Source organism: Sphaeramia orbicularis, chromosome 15 (assembly GCF_902148855.1).
Source record: "Sphaeramia orbicularis chromosome 15, fSphaOr1.1, whole genome shotgun sequence".
Classification (NCBI taxonomy): Eukaryota; Metazoa; Chordata; class Actinopteri; order Kurtiformes; family Apogonidae; genus Sphaeramia; species Sphaeramia orbicularis.
Genome location: NC_043971.1, coordinates 1,124,665 through 1,149,664, shown reverse-complemented (window position 1 = coordinate 1,149,664; position 25,000 = coordinate 1,124,665). Strand labels below are relative to the sequence as shown.

Below are 25,000 nucleotides of genomic sequence, written 5' to 3'. Positions count from 1 at the left end.
GTTCTGTCCATGTGTGTTTCTGTTTATCTGTGGTTCTGTCCATGTGTGGTTCTGTTTGTCTGTGGTTCTGTCCATGTGTGGTTCTGTTTATCTGTGGTTCTGTCCATGTGTGGTTCTGTTTATCTGTGGGTCTGTCCATGTGTGGTTCTGTTTGTCTGTGGTTCTGTCCATGTGTGGTTCTGTTTATCTGTGGTTCTGTCCATGTGTGGTTCTGTTTCTGTGGTTCTGTCCATGTGTGGTTCTGTTTCTGTGGGTCTGTCCATATGTGGTTCTGTTTGTCTGTGGTTCTGTCCATGTGTGGTTCTGTTTCTGTGGGTCTGTCCATATGTGGTTCTGTTTGTCTGTGGTTCTGTCCATGTGTGGTTCTGTTTCTGTGGTTCTGTCCATGTGTGGTTCTGTTTATCTGTGGTTCTGTCCATGTGTGGTTCTGTTTCTGTGGTTCTGTCCATGTGTGGTTCTGTTTATCTGTGGTTCTGTCCATGTGGGGTTCTGTTTCTGTGGGTCTGTCCATGTGTGGTTCTGTTTATCTGTGGTTCTGTCCATGTGTGGTTCTGTTTGTCTGTGGTTCTGTCCATGTGTGGTTCTGTTTATCTGTGGTTCTGTCCATGTGGGGTTCTGTTTGTCTGTGGTTCTGTCCATGTGTGGTTCTGTTTATCTGTGGTTCTGTCCATGTGTGGTTCTGTTTCTGTGGTTCTGTCCATGTGTGGTTCTGTTTATCTGTGGGTCTGTCCATGTGTGGTTCTGTTTGTGTCACATGTTCATTGTGGTCAGTTTCAGATGCTGCAGCTCTTTCATAATTCATAGTTTCAGTTCTTGTTTGTTCAGTATTAATTGTCCTCCTTGTAAATCCCAGCTGGACTGACTGGACAGATCCTGAGCCTTTGTGCAGTAATCTACACCTGGATTTACTGCCTCTGTCCACAATAATAGACATTATACAGACTAAATGTCCACAATAATAGACATTATACAGACTAAATGTCCACAATAATAGACATTATACAGACTAAATGTCCTCTGAAATTAACCTGGATTTGAAACAGAGGACAGAAAACTATTACAGAAACAAAAACTAATTAGTTTTATCAAAAAAAAAGTCTCTGTTTTGAATGTCTGGGGTCGACAGAAATGTGTGATGTTAAAATGGAGTCAGGAGTAAAAACAAGTTGGGAACCACTGCTCCAGACCCTAACCCCCCAACCCTAACCCTAGACCCTAACCCCTCTATCTAACCCTAGACCCTAACCCATTCCGCTCCTGTACCTGTGATGCACACCCAGCAGTTTGGTTTGGATAAACTCTTTTTGTCCCACTTATTGCACTTAGACCTTAACAAAGTTACCTGAATTATTTTCAGATTGGTTGGGTTTCTTTAAAGACCTTCTGAGTGGAAAATGTTGGTCCTGGTGACTGTTCATGGATCTGTCGGCTTCAGATCAATGTCAGCGGTTCCTCCATTACAACCACTGACTACCAACTCTGATAGACACTAGTATCAGATCCAAGTACAAAAAAAAAAAAAAAAAAAACCTTCTTGGACTGTTTCCTTACACCTGACAGGAAGTCCACCATTTTGGTTTTAATGTGATGTTTTTGGCTGTTTTTTTTCCATTTCCTGCTTTGGACACAGGAAGATATACTTAAGTCCTTAGAGGTCAGATGTGAACATGTCCACATACTGACTAGGGCTGTAAGAAAATATTGGTTCTGCAATATATCGTGATATTTCATTTCACAATACTATATTGATATTAAAAAGTACTGTATCAATATTTTTAGGTATTTATTCAAATGCAGATATTGTGGAAGTTCATTTTAGTTTTTTGTTTTTCTTTTTTGTTTATATTTTATTCATTCTTATTTCACACTCTTTTATTCAATAATGTTCGTTCCTTTGTTTGGATTGAACTCAAATCCTGTTCTGATGTTAGTTGTGAACTAATAGAATCTGAACATTTGAACAGGATCTGAAACTGGAATGTCTGTAAAACAGAATTTCAGTTTGAACACAGTTTGAACATTTGGTGATAGAACATTAGATCCTGTTGGGATCAAATACAAATGTGTTTAGGATTTGTGCAGATTTCTGGTGGAATTCAATTCTTTGAGGAAATATTCAGTTTTAAAAAAAGAAACAAACAAAAAATTGCCTTTTTAACAGTATCATGATATATCGTATTGTGATTCTAGTATTGTGATTTGTATCGTATCACCAGATTCTTGCCCTAATACTGATCCTAAAACCCCTGGATTCAGACCCACCCTAACATGTCCGGAGGGTCCTGATCCAGCCTACATTTGAAAGGACCCTCCTCCAAACCGAAGCACAAAACACAGTCAAACACCAGTGGGTTTGTTTGAAATACACATTTATTTTATTGGTGACAGTCTGACAGTGGATACCTGGCATTGACCAAAATACATCCATTACTGCGTGAAAATTGCAAGGACAAGACATTTCAGTAACTCAACATTTGAAATAATAACAATAATAATAACAAAAATACTGCATCATTGAAAAACAACTAAATAAACAAAAAAAGTGTAGTGAAGCCTTTCCAGAGTGTCTGAGATGATTTAACTACAAGCTCAATCACTTTAAAGTTTTCAGAATTATTGTATAGGTTAGATAGTATTAAGCAGATATTTTACATGATGCAAGCGGGCTAGAGCGCTAACCTCAGACCACATCCACCGAACAGACTCCAGACTGACGGACGGAAAGGCCAGTGCTGCCTTTGACACCACGAGCACAAAGCTAACGTCAGCTACGCAAGTCTGTAAGACGAGAACTTCATCTGAGCTTTAGGCAGAAAGCTGTTATTTAACCATATCTGTGCACACGGGTAAGGTCAAAGCTGCACGAAAAACATCGGAATCATTTAGTAATTAAGAAGACTAAGAAACACTTGTGTTATTCACTCCCTCTGATTCACCCTTTGAGTATAGAGTCATCTTTTAGAGGACAGACGTGTGTAGAAGGTTATTAGTCGTGTATTTGAATGTGAAGTTCCGATCCTGTCAACTCCGACCCTTACAACGAGGCTGAAGACACCGTCGTCATCGCCGTCATCATCGCCGTCGTCATCACGAGCTCGTGTATTAGTAAAAGCAGTCGGTTTGTCTGTCATTCCTATGTGAGACGTGCGAAACATGCATTACAGCAAAAGTGACAACAGAGGGCGCTGAAGCCTGCGCATCGACACTAAGCGAGATAAACCTCGATCCGATCGCATTGAATCGAGGCTAAAAAGTACTTTTAAAAACTGCATCAGAGATCTTCAAAAAATCACAGAATTACTCGTATATATCTATCTATCTATCTGCTGGGGTTTCCAAGGTCTTTAGCCAAATGAGCACATTAGCTGCTGACGCTGAATTCCAGTATTTCTCGTAGCGATATGTTTCCAGTTCAAAATGCTTCAAGACTTTAATGCACCGATGTGAAATACTGACACTTGTTGATTAAATCAGATATATGTGACTGTAAACACTAAAGCGAGCAAGGAAGTGCAGCATTCTGGATTTCCTTTGGACTTAGGGGGCGCTATAGTAGCTAACACATTCTGGACCTACTGGAACCAGTGCAACCAGTGGGTTCATCAAGACCCACCCTAATCTGTTCACGTCACCTTCTGTGGACTTGTAAGGCCTCGGTGTCCTTCACATGGAGGGCTTAACGTATTGCCTATTATTTTTTTGTAATGCCGAGTTCAGAGTACACCGTTTCAATCCAGTTTGCAGTCGGTCTTATGTACTGCATCTGCTGATCGTACGTAGAAGCAAAGAGGGAAATCTTTGGATCTATTCTGACAACAGCTTCCCAAATGGTGGAGGTGTAGCTGTAGAGGTACACACTGATGTTACCATGGAACACTGAGCTTTCAGATGACGTTCGATCCAGTACCTGCCGAACAGGTTCAATGTATGTTTTGTTGCTGTAATGCCAAAAGCAATCACTATGTCTGCAAAACAAATTTACCCACAGGTATAAATAAAGTAACCTTGAACCTTGAAGTTCTTGCACAGTAGTGACGACTGCATACGAACAGAAGAAGAAAAAGGGCAATCTGAGGTGCTCTTGCAAAGCTAGTTTCAGTCAAAAATGGTACAGAAGTAGCTCTAATTCTATTGCTATGGGTTGAAAAAGTGACTATGGCCCAATCCCATTTCACCTCTGGGCCCCTCCCCCTTAATTCTGCACATTTGCGTGAAGGGGTAAGGGTGTCCCGATTAAACACACTCATGTACCTATTTTCTGAAACAGAAACAACTGAATCATGTGATTGTCTGTTTAATGTGGTTTCAGTGTGTTCTAGATGTCATTAGTGCGGTGGTTTGTGGTTGATAGACGTAAACAGATGTCCGAAGGCCCATGGAACACAGATGGTTCCAGCTGCTGACCACATGGAGAATTCTGTCGCAAACAAAGTTCGAACATCTGTTTATAGTGACATCGATGACTGATGATGACGGAACAGGTCTGGAAGGGTTGGACCATTCAGAGAGGAATGTTTATGCCACTACCCCTTAGAACTGGGGTTAAAGGGGGAGGGGCAAGGGGTGAATTGGGATTGGGCCTATGACTTGTCAGTATCATTTCTTTGGATATTGTATCCCCCACAGATTCTCCTGCCAGTGCTTGAACTTGCCTGTAACCTCAATCGCCAACAAAATCAGCAGGTTCTATCACCAAACTGAAGAAGGCATTTAGAGTCCAGTGATACCGAACCGGCACCATGTGGTGGAAAAACACCAACAATGAATGGTAACTGACACTCCAGGCAGAAAGATGAGTATATTAGAAGACTGTTGGCCTTCCACAATGTGTCTCGTCCATGACATGGACAACAGAAGCACAACTTATTTGAACCTTGTTTACATGATACACATTCCTTGGACCACTTATGCCGCGTTTCCACTACATGGAACCGGCTCGACTCCACTCGACTCCGGTACCAGGTCCTATTCCTGGTGACCGTTTCCATTACAGGATACTACCCACTTTACAGGTACCAGCTACCAGGTCGTCATAGCGATGCGGCGCGTTACTTCCGTGTCGTCTGCTCAGAGTCGCTGATAAACTTGTTTGTTGCGTGTTGTCTCGTCAAACTCATGTTGAATTTTTACGTCGGCCACCAAAGACTGAATCTCCTCCAACCATGGTGTAGTTTTGTGGGCTGTCATCATGTGATTCACCTACCGCTACATTTACTGTCAACTTCCGCATCTGTTTTTTGTAAAAGGGCGGGTCACAGAGATGAGTCTGACCAATCAGTGGTCTGCAGTGTTTACACGTCACCTTTTAGGATCTGGTCCTCAGTCTTGGAATCTCGGTGGAGGTGATACCAAAAAACTAGTACCAGGTACCAGATTTCAGGTCCTTTTTCGTAATGGAAATGCAAAAAGGCCGAGTTGAATCGAGTCGAGCCAGTACCAGGTAGTGGAAACGCGGCTTTAGTTTCTTTATGTTCCTACACCTTTCAGCTCCTATGACAGGTTCTGATTGGTCCAAGATCATCCTGTTACTGTCATGGGTCTGAACCTCGAATCGCTCTAATCACCTAATCTGACACCGTGACCAACCAAACCAGACTAAAAACTGTCATCTGAAGGGGGCATGACTTTCTGTCCACTTCCTGTCCAATAGAACCCAAAAGGAAGTGGACTTGAACGGAAACCACTGGAAGAACTGTTTGATGCATACTGACAGCGAAGGTCCGAAGTCAAATCAGCTGATGTTCTGATGGTGTTGCATCATTCCACAAACCACTAATGAAAGCATCACTGAAAGAGCTTTGTGCCACGAACAAAACAATCATCCAGCGAGTATCCCCTTCATGTACCAAAGCCTCCAGTACGACCGAACAAACAGCAAATATGTGCAAAAACTGTGCAGGGGAAGCTACGAGATGAAGGTTGTTGGAGCAGAGGCTGATCATAGACGAGTCACAGTAATGCCCCTGGAATTCAGTACAGTTTGAAGAACAGCTATGGACTGACTGACTCCAGTTAATGTCACATCAGCTGGTCATGAGCCAATAGCGCTGACTAATTCCTGACATCACATTTTGTAAATGCTAGGCACTCTTTAAATTCAGACTTCAAGACTTAAAGCTCATTCTCAATCTTAGACATGACTTTAACTTGGTCTGATTATTGCTAACTGAAACTGAGTGGTGGTTCTGGGTCTGGGTTAGGGGTCAGGGTTATAGATAGGGTCAGGGTTAGGGTCAGGGTGATGCTTGAGCCCGTCCAGTCTTTGTGTTTTCATGGCCCAGGCCTCCACCAATAATACCATAGCTGTGGTGTTGATCAGTCATGTGACCTAAACGTTCCCTCCATCAGAACGGTTCTTCCACACCGGACGCTGCCGCTTCAACGTCAATCTTCAATCTGTTTCTTCTCATTGAATTAAGCAGATGTTGACGTGGGCTGACGTCTTTAATGTGAGTCTCAAATCTTTAGCGGATCTGATCGGTCCTGAACGCCTCCTTCTCCTTCGAGGCTGGTCAAACAAAGTGTCGACGCCAATTTGGAACCAGTTCTGTAGGTTCAACCCCAGTTCTGCAGGTTCAACCCCAGTTCTGTAGGTTCAACCCCAGTTCTGCAGGTTCAACCCCAGTTCTGTAGGTTCAACCCCAGTTCTGTAGGTTCAACCCCAGTTCTGCAGGTTCAACCCCAGTTCTGCAGGTTCAATCCCAGTTCTGTAGGTTCAACCCCAGTTCTGCAGGTTCAACCCCAGTTCTGCAGGTTCAATCCCAGTTCTGTAGGTTCAACCCCAGTTCTGTAGGTTCAACCCCAGTTCTGCAGGTTCAACCCCAGTTCTGCAGGTTCACCCAGTTCTGTAGGTTCAACCCCAGTTCTGCAGGTTCAACCCCAGTTCTGTAGGTTCAACCCCAGTTCTGCAGGTTCAACCCCAGTTCTGCAGGTTCAATCCCAGTTCTGTAGGTTCAACCCCAGTTCTGCAGGTTCAACCCCAGTTCTGTAGGTTCAACCCCAGTTCTGCAGGTTCAACCCCAGTTCTGTAGGTTCAACCCAGTTCTGCAGGTTCAACCCCAGTTCTGCAGGTTCAACCCCAGTTCTGCAGGTTCAACCCCAGTTCTGTAGGTTCAACCCCAGTTCTGTAGGTTCAACCCCAGTTCTGCAGGTTCAACCCCAGTTCTGTAGGTTCAACCCAGTTCTGCAGGTTCAACCCCAGTTCTGTAGGTTCAACCCCAGTTCTGCAGGTTCAACCCCAGTTCTGCAGGTTCAACCCCAGTTCTGTAGGTTCAACCCCAGTTCTGCAGGTTCAACCCCAGTTCTGTAGGTTCAACCCCAGTTCTGCAGGTTCAACCCCAGTTCTGTAGGTTCAACCCCAGTTCTGCAGGTTCAACCCCAGTTCTGCAGGTTCAACCCCAGTTCTGCAGGTTCAACCCCAGTTCTGTAGGTTCAACCCCAGTTCTGCAGGTTCAACCCCAGTTCTGCAGGTTCAATCCCAGTTCTTGGACAGTTCTGGTTCAGTTGAGTCCAAACTATGTCATGGACTGTTGTCAGTGACTGATACCAGTTCACAGTTGGTTCAGTTTGTGAACCTTCTTCAGCCTTAATATGAGTGACAGAACCCCAGCACTCAAACACTGGACATGTCTGTGCTTTCCCCAAAACACAACAACAGCAGCAGCAGCAGCAGCAGCAGCAGCAGCAGTGAGCTACACATCTGTCTGTCAGTATTTGTCGGGTTCAGCCGACATGCGCTGGTATTCAAACAGGACCGGTCTAGGGATGGAACCATATGAAAATTTCATATTGCGGTTATTGTGAAAAAAAATGATCACAGTTATCATTATTATCACGGTATCCTACTATAATGGACGTTTCTGTGTTTGTCCGATTGATGTCCCGCTGTTGCACCACAGGAGGGCGCTATCGTACAATGGCACCATGGGTACAATGCCATTAGTTATTGAAATCGTGCTCAAAATGTTCAAAAAATACTAATACACACACTGAAATAATTTAACCAAGTTGTATTTTGAAATTAAAAAAAAAAAAAAATTCATAAAATAACAGTCCCACTGTCCCTTCTGTGTCAGAAACCTTCAAATATTAACCTTTAGTGGTCTGAGTCTATTTTGTCTGTTTTTCAGTCCTTTTGATTTGGCCTTTATATACTATAGAAACAAATGTTTACTATACCCATGTTTGGGATCTGTTTTTTCAGCACAACTTCATCTATATCGTCTGTCTATTATTTTTTTCACTTTAACCTACAATAAAAACATAAAAGGACAAAAAACACACACACACAAAAAAAAAATCTGATTTGAAAAATGTATATAATTTCTTGCATAAATAACACACAGATGTTTAATGAACCTTTTCACAGACTTTAAAAGTGAATATTGGTTCCAAATATTAGGTATAGAAAATTCAAATTGTAATAAATTCAAACTCTACTCAAATATTTGACATAAAAGCAGATCTTTACATAGGGTTTTTTCCCCTAACAGTGCGGTAATCAAACACAGTTATCATGAGAATTAGAATTTAAACGGTAATACTAACCATCTGTGATTTTACCGCCGTTTATCGCTATACCGGTAATCGTTACATCCCTAGACTGGTCCAACGGTGTCATTTTGTGCTGCTCGTTGTGTTTGGTGAATTCGTTACACACATTTAATTGGTCTGGTTGGACTGGATGAGAATCCCAGGTCTAGACCCTAATGGACGGGATCCTAGGTCCTAGACCAGCACAGTGTAGTTCAGGGGTGTCAAACATGTGGCCCTTTGGGGGGCTGAATGTGGCCCCCCCCCAAAGGTTCCAATCCGACCCCTGGGATGAATTTCCAAAGTGTATAAATTCCACAGTCCAGGCTGTGGAACTCATGTTAGTGTGGGTTCCACATCCAGACCAATCTGATCTACAGTCCAATAAGAACAGCAGAGGAACCCACACAAAAGAAGGACTGCAGATTTACTACTGGGTTTGATGGAAAAAAAATATGACATTATGTCTGTAAATAATGACAACTTCAAATGTTTGTCTTTGTTTTAGTGCAAAAAATCACATTAAATTCTGAAAATCTTTCCATTTCCAAACTCTCCTGTACCAATAAACTGTGACTAACCTGAACAAATGTGTCCAACCTGAAATGTCTGTATTAAAATCAATCCAGTTTGAACTCTTTTCTTCCTGTTCCTCAGTGTTTAGTCCAGTGGTTTCCAACCTTTTTTTAACTCCTGACTTCATTTTAACATCACACATTTCTGGCGACCCCAGACATTCACAACAAAGACATTTTTTGGCTAAAATTAATTTGTTTTTGATCATGTAATAGTTTGCTATACTATGTTGCAAATAACCGTTAATTTTAGAGGACATTTAGGTTATATAATGTAAATTTTTATTAGTTAAGTTTTAATTTTTTATCAATTACTAGAAATTCTAGGTGTTCCCATGTGGGGTCCCGACCCCAAGGTTGAAAAACACTGGTTTAGTGTCTTTGTAGATCTGATCCAGAATGCACATGGACAAATGAGAAGTGGAGACAGAAGATTGGTAAAATTGCAATTGTTTTTTTTTTTTTTTATAGGAAATGTCAGTTTTTTCAGGTTATTCACATCTTTTTTATTTGGATAGTTTATAAAAGTATTTTCATAATTTAATGGGTTTTTTGCACTAAAACAAAGACATAAATTGTCAGTTGTCATTCTTTCTGGGTTCTTCTGTTCTTCTTTTCCTGGTTGGTCCACTGCAGATCAGATCAGACTGAATGTGGAACCTGAAAGAACAGGAGTTTAGAACCCTGGTTTAGATGCACCTGTAGAAGCAGGGTTCATGACCAAACCCACTAGGACTGAACTGAACATGAACAACTGGGCTGGGATTTGGAGCTGATTCACAACTGGCCTTGGAAGGAAGACACACACACATGCACATGCACATGCACGCACGCACACACACACACACGCACGCACGCACGCACACACAACGTGAACTTCTCAAGTTCTTTGTAAAAAGGTGGAAAATATGTGTAAGATGTGATTTTAAACCAGTATGAACACAACTGGACGGATCTGTTTAAAGGGGAACTGGAGACATTTAGATATGAGCAATAATGACATTAATAGACAGCACACACACACACACACACACACACACACACACACACACACAGAACGGTGATTAAGGACTGAGGTATTCAAGTTTCTTTTGTGACTGCAAAAAAATATATAAAGATAAGTGATCCAGTCTCTCATTATGAATGAAGCACCACAATTAAACCTGCCTCAGACTGATACTACGACTGGAAAAAAAACACAAAAAAAACAACAGAGACGCTGATGTGGAAGCACACACACACACACACACACACACACACACACACACACAGCGCCACTACAAATCTGTACAAAATGTAAATAGTGTATTTACAGAACTGAACGGACCAGCCTGCACCTCAGGTATCTGTCCATCCATCCATCCGTCCATCCGTCCATCCATCCGTCCATCCGTCTGTCTCCGTCTGGAATCATGGGGCTTGAATCCAAATATGAAGGCGGGACTAACAGGTGCTGATAAACCAATCCCAGATAAGATGCTTTTGTCAGAGAAACTTAAGAATACAGGTGATTAGATGAGATCAATGTGTGGATTTGTTCCTGGTATTATTTGGGCAGACGGTGTGTATGATATTCTGTTCATGCTTTCTTTTCTTATATTCATCATTTAATAGGTCTGATGTATTTATTTTATTTTATTGTAATTTTGTTTGTTTTGTTTTGTTTCTCTCTCTTCTGCCCAGTTTTACTCAGTTCTGGTTCTAGGCTAATGACGTTTATTTTGTCTTCTGTTGACATAATTATACTTTTCTTTTTTTCTTTTGTTCAGAGGAGGCACGGTCAGTTCGACAGGCTCTGATTGGTCCATCGAGCTGACCAGCTGATAAATGACATGTCAGCAGCACGTTGGATGACACTTCTGAGGAAGACTGGAGTCACAGTGGAAACTGTCAAGTAGGAAACATGTAAAAACTAGACCTGTCTGAACAAAAGAAAAAAGACAAGTATAGTTCTGGTTCTAGTTATTGTTCCCATTATAATTATCATCATGGTGGTTATTGTTTGTATTGTTGATATTTTCTTGCAAAGGGTCTTTGCCCCCCCCCCCCCCCCCATGTCAGGTCCGGCATCAAAATGTGGTTCAACAAAACTCATAATAAAGACAGTCAAATATCAAAGGGAGCTTCATCTACTTTGCCAAAGCAAATGTGTTCAGCACCAAAAGGAGCCTGACTACCATTCTGCTGTTAGGATGAAGGACAAGACAAGTAGAAGAAAAAAAAAGAGAATACAGGTGAGTAATTAAAGGGCTTAATTAATTAAATAAGTGACTAATTACATCTGTAATTCAATCTGCATTTTTGAATCAAGTAAAAAAAACAACACTTGTACGGAGATTTGCAGAGTTGGAACTTTGACTCGCGACAAAAACAAGTCACTGTATATGATGCATTGCGAAACGCCCGCCCCCCAGACTTGTGATTGGTCGGTATAGAACAGGTGGTGTATATTTCACAGTGATCGGCCCAGTTCCAGACTGTTTAGTCACAAACCGGATGGATGGACAGACTAACACCTGGGTGCACGGCCCGGTCTACGTCCTGGTGCAGAACGTCACCTGGCCTCTACGTTTTCCACGGACATTCTGTGGACGTCTAAGAACCACAAGAAGCATAAACGACAGAAAGGCAACGTTTGACGGCTGTACTTGACTGTTCAGACTGAGCTGCAGAGGGTTCACATTAGTGGGTTCAGGTTTGACTGGGTCGACTTTAAAGGTCATGATTGAGTTTGTAAAAAAGTCCGATTTTAGTTCTACATGTCTAGTATCGGTTCTGCAATATATCGCAATATTTCATTTCACAATACTGTATCAATATTAAAAAGTACTGTATTGATATTTTTAGGTATTTATTCAAATGCTGATATGGTGGAGGTTCATTTTATTTTTTTGTTTTTCTTTGTTTATATCTTATTTATTATTCTTTAACACTCTTTTATTAAATAATGGTTATATGAAACATCCTAATAGCACTTTTTTCTGTCTGAGAGGCAGATGTTCGTTCCTTTGTTGGGATTGAACTCAAATCCTGTTCTGATGTTAGTTGTGAACTAATAGAATCTGAACATTTGAACAGGATCTGAAACTGGAATGTCTGTAAAACAGAATTTCAGTTTGAACACAGGAACATTTGGTGATAGAACATTAGATCCTGTTGGGATCAAATAAAAATGTGTTTAGTATTTGTGCAGATTTCTGCTGGAATTCAACTCTTCCAGGAAATAATCATTTTTAAAAAAGAAACAAACAAAAAATTGTCTTTTTAACAGTATCGTGATATATCGTATTGTGATCCTAGTATTGATTTGTATCGTTTCGACAGATTCTTGTCCATACACAGCCCTAATGTCCAGTGGTGTGTCCAGACCAAAAAAGGAAGGACGTCCTAATGCCAGTTTCCCTCGTACAAGTGAAAGGACACACCTTCTAGATTCTGTTTAACATGTGACACAAACACAACTTTAACGACACTCCGACTGTAAACACAGCTGTAGAAGACAATAATGGAATAACAACCCATAACGTAATAATGGCTGATAAGGTCATAAATCTACCATTTTTAAAATGTAATAGGCCAATAACGTAATAATAGTCCTGAACCAATAACGTTATAACTTATTGGCTGGTTATTACGTTATTGGCCTGATTAGTGATATAACTACCGTTTAAATTCTAATTCTCATGATAACCGTGTTTGATTACCACACTTTTAGGGGAAAAAACCCTATGTAAAGATCTGCTTTTATGTCAAATATTTGAGTATAGTTTGAATTTATTATAATTTTAATTTTCTATTCCTAATATTTGGAACCAATATTCACTTTTAAAGTCTGTGAAAAGGTTCATTAACCATCTGTGTGTTATTTATGCAATAATTATATACATTTTTCAAATCGGATTTTATATTTTTTGTGTTTTCTGTCCTTTTATGTTTTATAGTAGGTTAAAGTGAAAAAATAATAGACAGATGATATAGATGAAGTTGTGCTGAAAAAAACAGATCCCAAACATGGGTATAGTAAACATTTGTTTCTATAGTATATAAAGGCCAAATCAAAGGACTGAAAAACAGACAAAATAGACTCAGACCACTAAGGGTTAATATTTGAATGTTTCTGACACAGAAGGGACAGTGGGACTGTTATTGTATTTGTTTATTTATTTTTTAAATCCAACTTGGTTAAATTATTTCAGTGTGTGTATCAGTACTTTTTGAACATTTTCAGCACAATTTCAATAATACCGCGATAATAATGATAACTGTGATAATTTTAGTCACAATAACCATGATATGACATTTTCATATGGTTCCATCCTTAGGCCTGATAAGAAAAAATTCTTTGCAAATGTAATAACTGAGCCAATAATGTAACAAGTTACAATGTTATTGTCCAAAAGTTATTACGTTATCGGTTCAGGACTTCTATTACGTTATTGGCCTGTTACATTTTAAAAATAGCAAATTTATTACATTATCGCCTGTTATTATGTCATCGGTTGTTATTCCATTATTGGCTTCATTAATGGCTCATGTCGTTAGCCTCGGACCATAATTACCTCATTAAGTCATATTTGTGTCCAAACTGTTTGTGTAAGTTTACGCTCATCAAACTGCTGATTCTTTTTTCATCATTGAAATAATCGGACCTATGTAATTATGCTGCGAGGTTAACGATCTGAATCCCTTTTGTCCTAAAGTGGATTTCCCTGTGACCTGGTGGATCTTAAAGGGTTCAGAGCAGGAACTGTAAGACTCACCAGGAACGACGAGTGGGATATTTTCAGACCGATGAAAAAAATGAAGAAGAAGAAAAACAAGTGCTTATTGCTGAAAATCAACACTATTAATAACAGAATAATGTGACGGTGAACGTCCGTCCGTCTGTGTGGGGTCACATGACTCTGCACATGCATGCTTTTCTGGCCTTTGGGCGGAAAATGAACCTGGTGTGAAATGAGTGTACGTTAGTGTACGCAGAGAAGGAGCGTTTCCACAGAGCAGCAGCAGCAGTAGGAGTGGGTCATCATCTACAGCACAGGTGTCCAACTCCTGTTCTTTCAGGTTCCACATTCAGTCTGATCTGATCTGCAGTGGACCCAACCAGGAACATAACAGAAAAACCTGTACATAATGACAACTGACAATGTTTGTCTTTGTTTTAGTGCAAAAAAACCCATTAAATTATGAAAATACTTACTTTTATAAACGATCCAAATAAAAAAGATGTGAATAACCTGAAAAAACTGAAATTTCTTCAGAAAAATCTGTGTAATTTTCTCAGTCTTCTTCCTCCACTTCTCATTAGTCCATGTGCATTCTGGATCAGATCTCCAAAGACACTAAACACTGAGGAACAGGAAGAAAAGAGTTCAAACTGGACTGAATTTAATACAGACATTTCAGGTTGGACACATTTGTTCAGGTTAGTCACATTTTATTGGTACAGGAGAGTTTGGAAATGGAAAGATTCTCAGAATTTAATGTGATTTTTTGCACTAAAACAAAGACAAACATTTGAAGTTGTCATTATTTACAGACATAATGTAATTTTTTTCCCCCATCAAACCCAGTAGTAAATCTGCAGTCCTTCTTTTGTGTGGGTTCTTCTGCTGTTATTATTTGACTGTAGATCAGATTGGTCTGGATGTGGAACCCACACTAACATGAGTTTGACATGAATTTTTGCACTTTGCTAATTCACCCTGATCTACAGCAGGGCTGTCAAACATGTGTCCCCCCAAAGGTTCCAGTCCCACCCCTGGGATGAATTTAAAGAGTGTATAAATTCCACAGTCCAGGCTGTGGAACTCATGTTAGTGTGGGTTCCACATCCAGACCAATCTGATCTACAGTCCAATAAGAACAGCAGAAGAACCCACACAAAAGAACGACTGCAGATTTACTACTGGGTTTGGTGGAAATAATAATTTACATTATGTCTGTAAATAATGACAACTGCAAATGTTTGTCTTTTGCTGCGTTTTCCACTACATGGAAACCGACTCGACTCCACTCTGGTACCAGGTCCTATTCCAGACCGTTTCCATTACAGATACTACCCTCTTTACAGTACCTGGTCGTCATAGCGATGCAGCGCGTTCCTTCTGTGTGCTCTGCTCAGAGTCGCTGATAAACTCACTGGTTGGGTTGTTGTCTTGTCAAACTCACACTGAATTTTCCGTCTGAACCTCCTGGACAAACCATGGTGTAGTTTTCCAGACTGTCCTCATGTGGATTCACCTACTGACAGATTTACTGGAAACTTCTGCATCTGCTTTCGTAAAAGGGCGGGTCACACAGATGACTCTGACCAATCAGAGGTCTGCAGTGTTTACAACAGTGTCACCTTTTAGCATCTGGTCCCCAGTCCTGGAACCTCAGCGGAAGAGAGACCAAAAAACTAGTACCAGGTACCAGGTACCAGATTCCAGGTCCTTTTTTGTAATGGAAACACAAAAAGGCCGAGTCGAGTCGATACCATGTAGTGGAAACACTGCATTTGTTTTCATGCAAAAAATCACATTAAACTATGAAAACTCTTTCCATTTCCAAACTCTCCTGTACCAATAAAATGTGACTAACCTGAACAAATGTGTCCAACCTGAAATGTCTGTATTAAATTCAGTCCAGTTTGAACTCTTTTCTTCCTGTTCCTCAGTGTTTAGTGTCTTTGGAGTTGAGGCATAATGTTGTTAAAATTGCACTTATTTTTTTAAGGAAATGTCAGTTTTTTCAGGTTATTGACATCTGTTTTATATGAATAGTTTATAAAAGTAAGTATTTTCGTAATCTAATGGGTTTTTTGCACTCAAACACAGACATAAAGTGTCAGTTGTCATTCTTTCTGGGTTCTTCTGTTCTTCTCTTCCTGGTTGGGTCCACTGCAGATCAGATCAGACTGAATGTGGAAGCTGAAAGAACAGCAGTTTGAGAACCCTGGTCTACAGGCGTCACTGCTGATGGCTCTCTCACTTCCAGTTGGAAATAGTTCAGGTTTTGGGATAATGCCGCACTTCCAAACCAAGAAAAGGGCTGAAGGGTTAGGGTTAGTACGGTGGCCCAGAGGTGCAACAGCCCAAAAAATGATCCACTATAAGAAAAAAAACCCAAAAGCATCATCCACGTTTTCAGTAACGGGGGCGCTGTTTACCCAAAAGGTCTCCTGATTTAAAATCAAGGCCACCACAAAAAATAAAAGCATAGGCTGAAAATTTTTAAGCTAATGTGGCTAATGCTAACGAAGGAACCCACCGGAAGCGGAGGTCGATGCACTAAAATAAAGTTATTCTAAAAATATATAGTGGATAATTTTTTGGGCTGTTGCACCTCTGGGCCACTGTAGGTCAGGCTTAGGGTCAGGGTCAGGGTTAGCCTAACCCTAACCCTAGCCTAACCCTGACAGCTGATGGACGACACATTCCCACTGCAGTACCTCAGAGGACCTCCGTCCACCCCATCCACTGACTCCTCCCACCCCTCCCACCCTCCACTTCCACATTCATCCACTGTTTCCACTGTCTGTGATAGTTTTGCTGTTTTCTTTTTCTGCTCTCTGTGTCTGATGTTAGCGGTACTCTTTCTCTCCTCTACATCTAACATCTGTCTCCTCCTCTTTAATGGCTTAAGAAGTCGATGCTGGCTTTAACGGTGCGCCCCGTCGACACGTCCACCGCCATGGCTCGGATCTCCGTGTCGCCGAACTGCATGAGCGTCTGGATCTCGCGCCTCGCCCGCCCGCGCTTTCCGTCCCACTAACGTCCAACCGAAGCGTCCCCGCACTTCTTGACGCCCGACTCACTGATGAAGCCCACGCTCTCCCTCTCGGAGCAGTAGACGTGGATGACGATGACCTGCTGCGAAGGCTTGGCCGGCGTGTAGCTCCGTTTCACCATCTCGCCCAGCGCCACCGACTGGTCGGCAGCGATGAAGGTGTCGAAGACGTCAGTGCACCAGCGCGTGCCGTCCTTCACCAGCAGCTTCTCCGGCGGGTGCTTCCCCTCCACGAAGCGGTTGAGGACGCCCACGCCGTACGTGAGCGGCGAGCGGCGCACCTTGATGACGCTGGGGTCCAGGCCGAACAGGACGGCGCCTTTGGAGGATGTCAGGCCCACGTCGTGGGGGATGATGATGCGGCTGCGGCCCTGGAGCATCTTCTGGACGGCGTGTTGAAGAAGCGCCGACCTCAGCGAAACCTCCGACCAGGAACAGGAACTTAATGTCGCTGACCTCCGGCTTCTCAAACAGCTCAGCTACAGGAGGAAAAAAACACAGGAACAAACATGACCGTTCCATCCCAACAGCGCCACCTGTGGCAGACCAAGGGTAGAACAGTTTAGGACTTTTATTCTACTTTAGTTTTATTTAGTTTGGACTTTTTTTCTCTAATTCAGTACATTTTAATTTGTTTTTAGAGCAGGTTTGATAGTTTTTATTAGTTTTTGTTATTTTCTAAATGCTTAGTTTTAGTTGTAGTTTAGTTTAGTTTAGTTTAGTTTTAGTTTAGTTTAGTTTTAGTTTAGTTGTAGTTTAGTTTAGTTTAGTTGTAGTTTAGTTTAGTTTAGTTTAGTTTAGTTTAGTTTTAGTTTAGTTTAGTTTTAGTTTAGTTGTAGTTTAGTTTAGTTTAGTTTAGTTGTAGTTTAGTTTAGTTTAGTTTTAGTTTAGTTTAGTTTTAGTTTAGTTGTAGTTCGGTGGTCTCGTTTCTCTTCTTCTCTGTCGTCATATTCAAATCAATCCCAGACAGGACTCTGCTGCTTTAGTCTCCATGTTTCCAGGTAGTGTGGGGACCAGAAGACGACTGGAAACCAAGGTTATTATCGTAACGAAAACTAACGAAATAACCAAAACTAGAATTGTAAAAACATTTTCGTGAACTGAAATAAATAAAACTTTAATTAAAAGAAAAAAAACATAACTAACTAAAACTGTATTATGTGTTTATAAAACTAACTAAAACATAAAATTTACAGATCAAATTCCCTTGGTTTTGGTCTTTGTCAATGTCAGATTGATGTTAAATGGATTTCTTTGTCTCTCAGTTTTCTGTGCTGTCTCCATACGACACTTTTTGCTCCGTCACTTGTGTTCACTGTGGTTTCCAGTCGTCTTCTGGTCCCCACTCTACCTGGAAACATGGAGACTAAAGCAGCAGAGTCCTGTCTGGGATTGATTTGAATAGGAGCACAGAGAAGAAGAGAAAAGAGACCACTGAACTACAACTGAACTACAACTGAACTACAACTGAACTACAACTGAACTACAACTAAACTACAATGAAGCTACAACTGAACTACAAACTAAACTACAACTGAACTACAACTCAACTACAACTGAACTACAACTTGAACTACGAACTGAACTACAACTAAACTACAACTTAACCTAAAACTAAACTACAACTGACACTACAACTGAACTACAACTGAAACTACAACTAATACTACAACTGAAACTACACTGAAACTACAACTTAAACTAAAACTAAACTACAACTGAACTACAACTGAACTACAACTTAAACTAAAACTAAACTACAACTAAGCATTTAGAGAAAAAAAATGAAAACTAATAAAACTATCCAAACCTGCTCTAAAAATGAATTAAAATGAACTGAATTAGAGAAAAAAAGTCCAAACTAAATAAAACTAAACTAGAATGAAAATCCAAAACCTATTAGAACCCTTGCAACATAGGATAGAAAAACTATTACAGGATCAAAAGCAAATTAATTTCAGCAAAAAAAAAAAAGTCTCCGTTTTAAATGTCTGGGGTCGACAGAAACGTGTGATGTAAAATGAGGTCAGGAGTAAAAGCAGGTTGGAAACCACTGGGTTAACGCTTTAACCCCTGACGTGTCTGTGGGTGAGCCTTCAGAATCTATAATTTATTTTAAATACTAGGGCTAACCCTAACCCTGCTGGACCCCAGTCCACCTGCTGGACCTCAGCTGACACATGTGATTTACTGCACAGGTGTCCAACATGCGGCCCCTGGGCCAAAACCAGCCCTCCAAAGGTTCCAATCCGGTCCGCGGCATGATTTTATGGAGTGCAAAAATGACACTGAAGATCTGACCAGTCTGTGGTGTTGAACTGGTTTGAGCCCAGTGTGGTCTAAAGTCCAATAATAGTCTAATAACCCTTACAATAAAATGTGAACAACCTGAAAATGACGTACAATTTTAACAATATCTGTCTGTTACTAAATGTTTTTGTGGATTTGTAAGTTGTGTGAATAAGTTGACACATAATACTGTAGATGTTATTCTATTGAGTTACACATTCCAAACTTCAAAATTCAACCATATAATGTTTGTGTAACACTGTGTGTAACACACAATGTACAAGGGACAAGTTGAGGCAGAATATTGTTCAAATTTAGGCTTATTTTTCTTCAGAAATTCAAATTTTTCTGGTTAGTCACATCTTTTTTGTGAAACATAGTTTGTAAATGCAATATTTCATAATTTAATATTTTTTATTGCAGTAAAATGAAGAGAAAATTGGGAGTTGTGATTGTTTCTAGGTTTTATGCTATAATTTGAATGGTTTGGGCCCGCTTGAGATGGAAGTTGGGCTGAATGTGAACTGAACTCAATGAGTTTGACATGTGGTTTCCTGCTAAATACGTACTCAGGTGTTGGATGATGTGGTCGATGGTGGGCTTGAAAAAGGGAAGTTCATTGCATCTGGACTCATCCTCAGCATCCCCTGAGACGACCATTTCACAAAATCCACACTGTGGAAAAAAGAGAGTGGAAATGGGAGGTCAGGTGAAGTCACTGTCAAATGACACCGACAGCGTGGACGATGAAACAGAAAAGACACATGAAGACAGTGAACAGAGTTAACGCACTAATGAACCCCACAGGTCCCACAGGTCCACAGGTCCCACAGGCCCCACAGGTCCCCACAGGCCCCACAGGCCCCACAGGTCCCACAGGTCCCACAGGTCCCACAGGTCCCACAGGCCCCACAGGTCCCACAGGTCCCACAGGCCCCACAGGTCCCACAGGTTCCCACAGGTCCCACAGGTCCCACAGGCCCACAGGTCCCCACAGGTCCCACAGGTCCCACAGGTCCCACAGGTCCCACCAGGCCCCACAGGTCCCACAGGTCCCACAGGCCCCACAGGTCTAACGGGTTGAACTGAAGTGGACTTACATCCTGTTGTATCTTAGACTTCTGAGTCTGAAGGATTCCTAGTGTTCTATGTCCTGTGTTCTTTCTCCTGTTTCTGTTCTATCTTCTGTGTCCTGTGTCTTTTGTAGTGGACTCACTTGCTCTTGCGCAGGGCGTGCTCCACACTGTGTCCTCTGAACTTCTTGTAGTAGTCTATGAAGGAGAAGGGCAGGTTGATGTTCAGGGGGTTGGTCCTGTCGGGGCCGCCGCCCTCTTCCTGGACTCGAAGGCAATCATCAGGTCGACCCAGGCCGCCGGACGCTTGACCTTGAACTGGTCGATAAAATCCTGACCGAAGATCTTACACAGCAGCTTCTCAAATTCATAGTCGATCCCGATGGAGCCGTATGGACCCCCTGGAGAACCACAAGAACCACAAGAGCCACAAGAACCACAGGGTTGTGATGGTCAACGGAAGTTCTCATATACATACATACATATATATGTGTGTGTGTGTATATATATATATATATATATATATACACACACAGACACACACACACACAGACACACACACAGGGTGGGGAAGCAAAATGTACAATATTCTGAGGCAGGGATTGAAGACAGTGTATGACCAATTAGTTTATTGAAAGTCATGACAATTTATTTGCCACAAGAAAATGTCCATAATAGAAAATGTTTTTATTCTCTGTGTCCTCCTTCTTTCTCAATAACTGCCTTCACACGCTTCCTGAAACTTGTGCAAGTGTTCCTCAAATATTGGGGTGACAACTTCTCCCATTCTTCTTTAATAGTATCTTCCAGACTTTCTGGTAATAGTTTTTGCTCATAGTCATTCTCTTCTTTCCATTATAAACAGTCTTTATGGACACTCCAACTGTTTGGAAATCTCCTTTGGTGTGACGAGTGCATTCAGCAAATCACACACTCTTTGACGTTTGCTTTCCTGATTACTCATATGGGCAAAAGTTTGTGAAAAGGTATGGATAATAGTGTGAGGTATGATTATGACATCAGTATATGTTTGGGTTCAAAACAACTGACGTAGTGTCTGCTGAGAAAAAACAACTAAATGTTCAGTGTACATTGGCTTCCCCACCCTGTATGTGTATATAAATAAATAAATAAATATATATATATTTGTATATATTTGTGTGTGTGTGTGTGTGTGAGGGTGTGGTGTGTGTGTGTTGCGTTACCAGAGGCTTTGTACAGTTCTTTCAGGTGTCCTTCTGGGAGTCGGATCTGATGCACAGTCAGGTCTACGGTTCCTCCTCCACAGTCCACCACCACGTAACGGTCACCTGCACACACCACCACCCACACACACACACACACACACACACACACACACACACACACACACCAGTCAGACACAGGCTTTGACCAGATAAGGCAGACGTCTACAGATATTATGGGATGTCCACAGATATTCCACAGGTATATTCACTGGTTTTTCAGACCTTTTCAGTGTTTGTTTGAATGTATATTCTGTAGTTTTTGAAGCGTTGGAGGTAAATGTTTGTGTCGATGAGTTCAGTGGGTTTAGAAACACCACAGCTGGAGTCCTGAAGCCTCTGTCCTTTACATGTCCTATCTGACATCTACCAGAAGAAAGAAACTCAGCAGCATAGCAGGGACTGAATGGACAAACCAACATTCCACATTTGTGTTTGGAACAGGTTTATCTAAATATGGACAGTTTAGGACAGAAGGACATGTGTGTTCCTGCTGTAAATAAATCTGTGTTCATGAACAGGACGTCTGCATGAGAGGAGCTCAGTGAACATGGTCCTGTGTTCACAGATAACAGTGAAATAAAGCAGATCAAAGCACAGCGGAAACAGCAACAGCTGAGGACAGAAACAGTAGAAGCAGTTCAGCTGAAGGAGAAGAATAAGAGAAGAAAAACAGACTCTACCTTCTTCCAGCTCCGACCAAAGCTCTCCTATGACATTTTCCACCAAAAAGGTGCGGCTCTGCCTGTTGCGTCGGACATGTTCTTTAGCTGATGGTTAAGAGAGAGACAAGCATGTGAGAGAGAGGACAGCAGTGGGGGGGGGGGGCGCAGAAGGACAGCAGTGAAAGAGTGGAAGCTGACTGGGCTGTGTGGCAGGTGGGGGGGGGGGCAAAAGGTAAGGGGGGGCCTTAGTACTCATGCCTACTAACAGACGTTCCCAACAGAAGCACTAGGGTTAGATGAACTGTTCATACAGGTGCACCTGAAAACAGGATTTATCTGAAGTCTAACACAATAAAACTGGTTCTATGTGGATTTAACTACGGCCAAAAATAATGCACATGAAACTAGAAAAGCACTCAGACAGCGCAGACCCCCACCAAGGCAGGGCTGCCCCCCATCACCACCAAAATAATCATTTCTTCCTTTGTGCCAGTGTCACACATTTATGAAATTTTCATCCAAATCCGTCCAGAACTTTTGAGTTATCTAGTACACAGACAGACAGACAGACACACAGACAGACAGACAGACACACAGACACACAGAACAGACAGACCACGAATGACAGACACACAGACAGACAGACACACAGACAGACAGACACACAGACACCGACAGACAGACCGACACAGACAGACACACAGACAACACAACGACAGACAGACACACAAGACCGACAGACAGACACATACAGCACAGACAGACAGACAGACAGACAGACGACACACAGACAGACAGACACACAGACACACAGACAGACAGACAGACACACAGACAGACACACAGACACACAGACACAACAGACAGACAGACAGACACACAGACAGACAGACAGACAGAACACAGACAGACACACAGACAGACAGACAGCAGACACACAGACAGACAGACAGACAGACAGACAGACAGACACACAGACACAGACAGACAGACAGACACACAGACAGACACACAGACAGACAGACACACAGACACAGACACACAGACACACAGACACACAGACAGACAGACAGACACACAGACAGACAGACAGACAGACACACAGACAGACACACAGACAGACAGACAAACGCTGGCAAAAACAGAACCTCCTTGGTGTAGGTAAAAATGAAAACAGAAGAAAAGACACAAGATGAAACTATGAAAAACAGATGAGAGGAAAAAAATAGAACAGGAACGACAAACATGAGGCCCACAGGACGGGTCCAAGGGTCCGTCCAGCCCACAGGGTCCAGTCCAGCCCCAAAGGGTCCAGTCCAGCCCCACAGGGTCCAGTCCAGCCCCAAAGGGTCCAGTCCAGCCCCACAGGGTCCAGTCCAGCCCCAAGGGCCCAGTCCAGCCCAAAGGGTCCAGTCCAGCCCCACAGGGTCCAGTCCAGCCCCACAGGGTCCAGTCCAGCCCCAAAGGGTCCAGTCTGGTCCAGTCACTGTTAGTAAATCCCCACAGAACACAGTTCAACCACACATGGAAAATTCCAGACTTTGGGGTCTTAGTTGATCCAGTCCTGAGTCAGTGGACTTTTCACTGACTCCGCCCAGCCACACTGACTCCGCCCAGCCCAGGGTTTTCTTCCAATGACCTGAGTTTGACTTTCTGACAACAGGAAGTCCAGTAAAACCGCACAGCCACACCTTCCTGTCCCACACAGGAAACAGAGTCCAGAGGAAACAGCTCTGTCCGACTGCACTGAGGTCAGCTGTTCCCATGACAACGCACCAACAACCATGACTTACTGTTACATTCAAGACACTCAATGAAGTAGAAAAGCACTCAGAGAGCGCAGACCTCCGCCAAGGCAGATCAGTCCCCCCCCCCATACAATTTTGATTCAGTAAAAATGATTCTTTATCACAGATACACACACACACACACACACACACAGTACAGTTTTTCAAAATAAAAGCCTAGTTAAAAATGCTAAATAATGAGTATTACATAACTTTTGTTTATACTAATGGCGAAACTGCTTGTACAAGAGCTGGGAGGGGGAGGTGTGATTGGAGCTCAAGTGTCAACAGTGATGGGAGGCGGACCATACGGTGCAAGGCCCCACCCATTGCTGCTTGCGGCTTTAATTACATCCGCCAAGGAGGTTGTGTTTTTGCCAGTTTGTCTGTCTGTGTGCAAGACAACTCCAAAGTTATGGACAGATTTGGATGAAAATTTCAGTAAATGTTGATACTGGCACAAGGAAGACATGATTAGATTTTGGTGGTGATTGGGGGGGGGGCACTGATCTGCCTTGGCGGAGGTCTGCGCTCTCTGAGTGCTTCTAGTTTTCATTGTTCTTCAGGAAAAGGCTGTTGTGATTCACATCCTTTGGTTAGCAGATGGTTTTATTCTGGTGTTAAAAGGCTGATTATACTCTGATGAATTCATCTGTTATTTGTGATAACTGATGGGTGTAATATTTGAACAGATGGTTTTTATAAACAAACAGAAACACTAGAGGAGGACAGAAGGGGGGGGGGGGCACTGCAACAGCCTGTGAACCAACGTTCATGCATTTAGTGTGGAGATGAAGAAGGAAAGCATCAGCATTACCTGGAGACATACCACACAAACAACAACAAACAACAACAAACAAACACAAACAAACAGCAGAGAACAGGAGGCAGAAGCAGACGTTAGACCAGGACCCAGGATCATCCAGACTGACGCTCCAGCTGAGAGACTCTGATTCAGATCCAGGTTTGGGTCTAGGTTGAGGTTAGGGTCTGACCCAGACGACCCAGACCCTAACCCAGAACCTGACCCTTACCCCAACCCTAACCCAAACCCAACCAGAC

General features: G+C 42.2%; 2 protein-coding genes and 1 long non-coding RNA gene across 3 annotated transcripts in view; 2 read left to right on the top strand and 1 right to left on the bottom strand.

The window, feature by feature from the left end:
* LOC115434555 (uncharacterized) overlaps positions 1–4,364 on the top strand; it is an 8,996-nt gene extending 4,632 nt beyond the window's left edge. The window contains exons 2-3 of the long non-coding RNA XR_003937552.1: positions 1,127–1,132; positions 4,268–4,364. This is a non-coding gene — a long non-coding RNA (uncharacterized LOC115434555). The remainder of the gene's footprint in view (positions 1–1,126; positions 1,133–4,267) is intronic.
* Positions 4,365–16,682: 12,318 nt separating this feature from the next.
* On the bottom strand, positions 16,683–22,263 carry LOC115434541 (heat shock 70 kDa protein 12A-like; the record flags this gene model as incomplete). The annotated part of the gene is given in 10 exon segments (XM_030156526.1): positions 16,683–16,839; positions 16,842–16,884; positions 16,886–17,290; positions 17,292–17,359; positions 19,739–19,781; positions 19,784–19,844; positions 20,386–20,491; positions 20,494–20,643; positions 21,448–21,552; positions 22,170–22,263. Coding segments are annotated over 10 exon segments (1,191 nt in total), but the record flags the coding sequence as incomplete, so codon positions are not given.
* Positions 22,264–24,165: 1,902 nt separating this feature from the next.
* LOC115434540 (heat shock 70 kDa protein 12A-like) overlaps positions 24,166–25,000 on the top strand; it is a 10,043-nt gene continuing 9,208 nt past the window's right edge. Inside the window, exon 1 of the mRNA XM_030156525.1 lies at positions 24,166–24,228. Within this exon, the coding sequence (XP_030012385.1) occupies positions 24,166–24,228 (63 nt within the window). The remainder of the gene's footprint in view (positions 24,229–25,000) is intronic.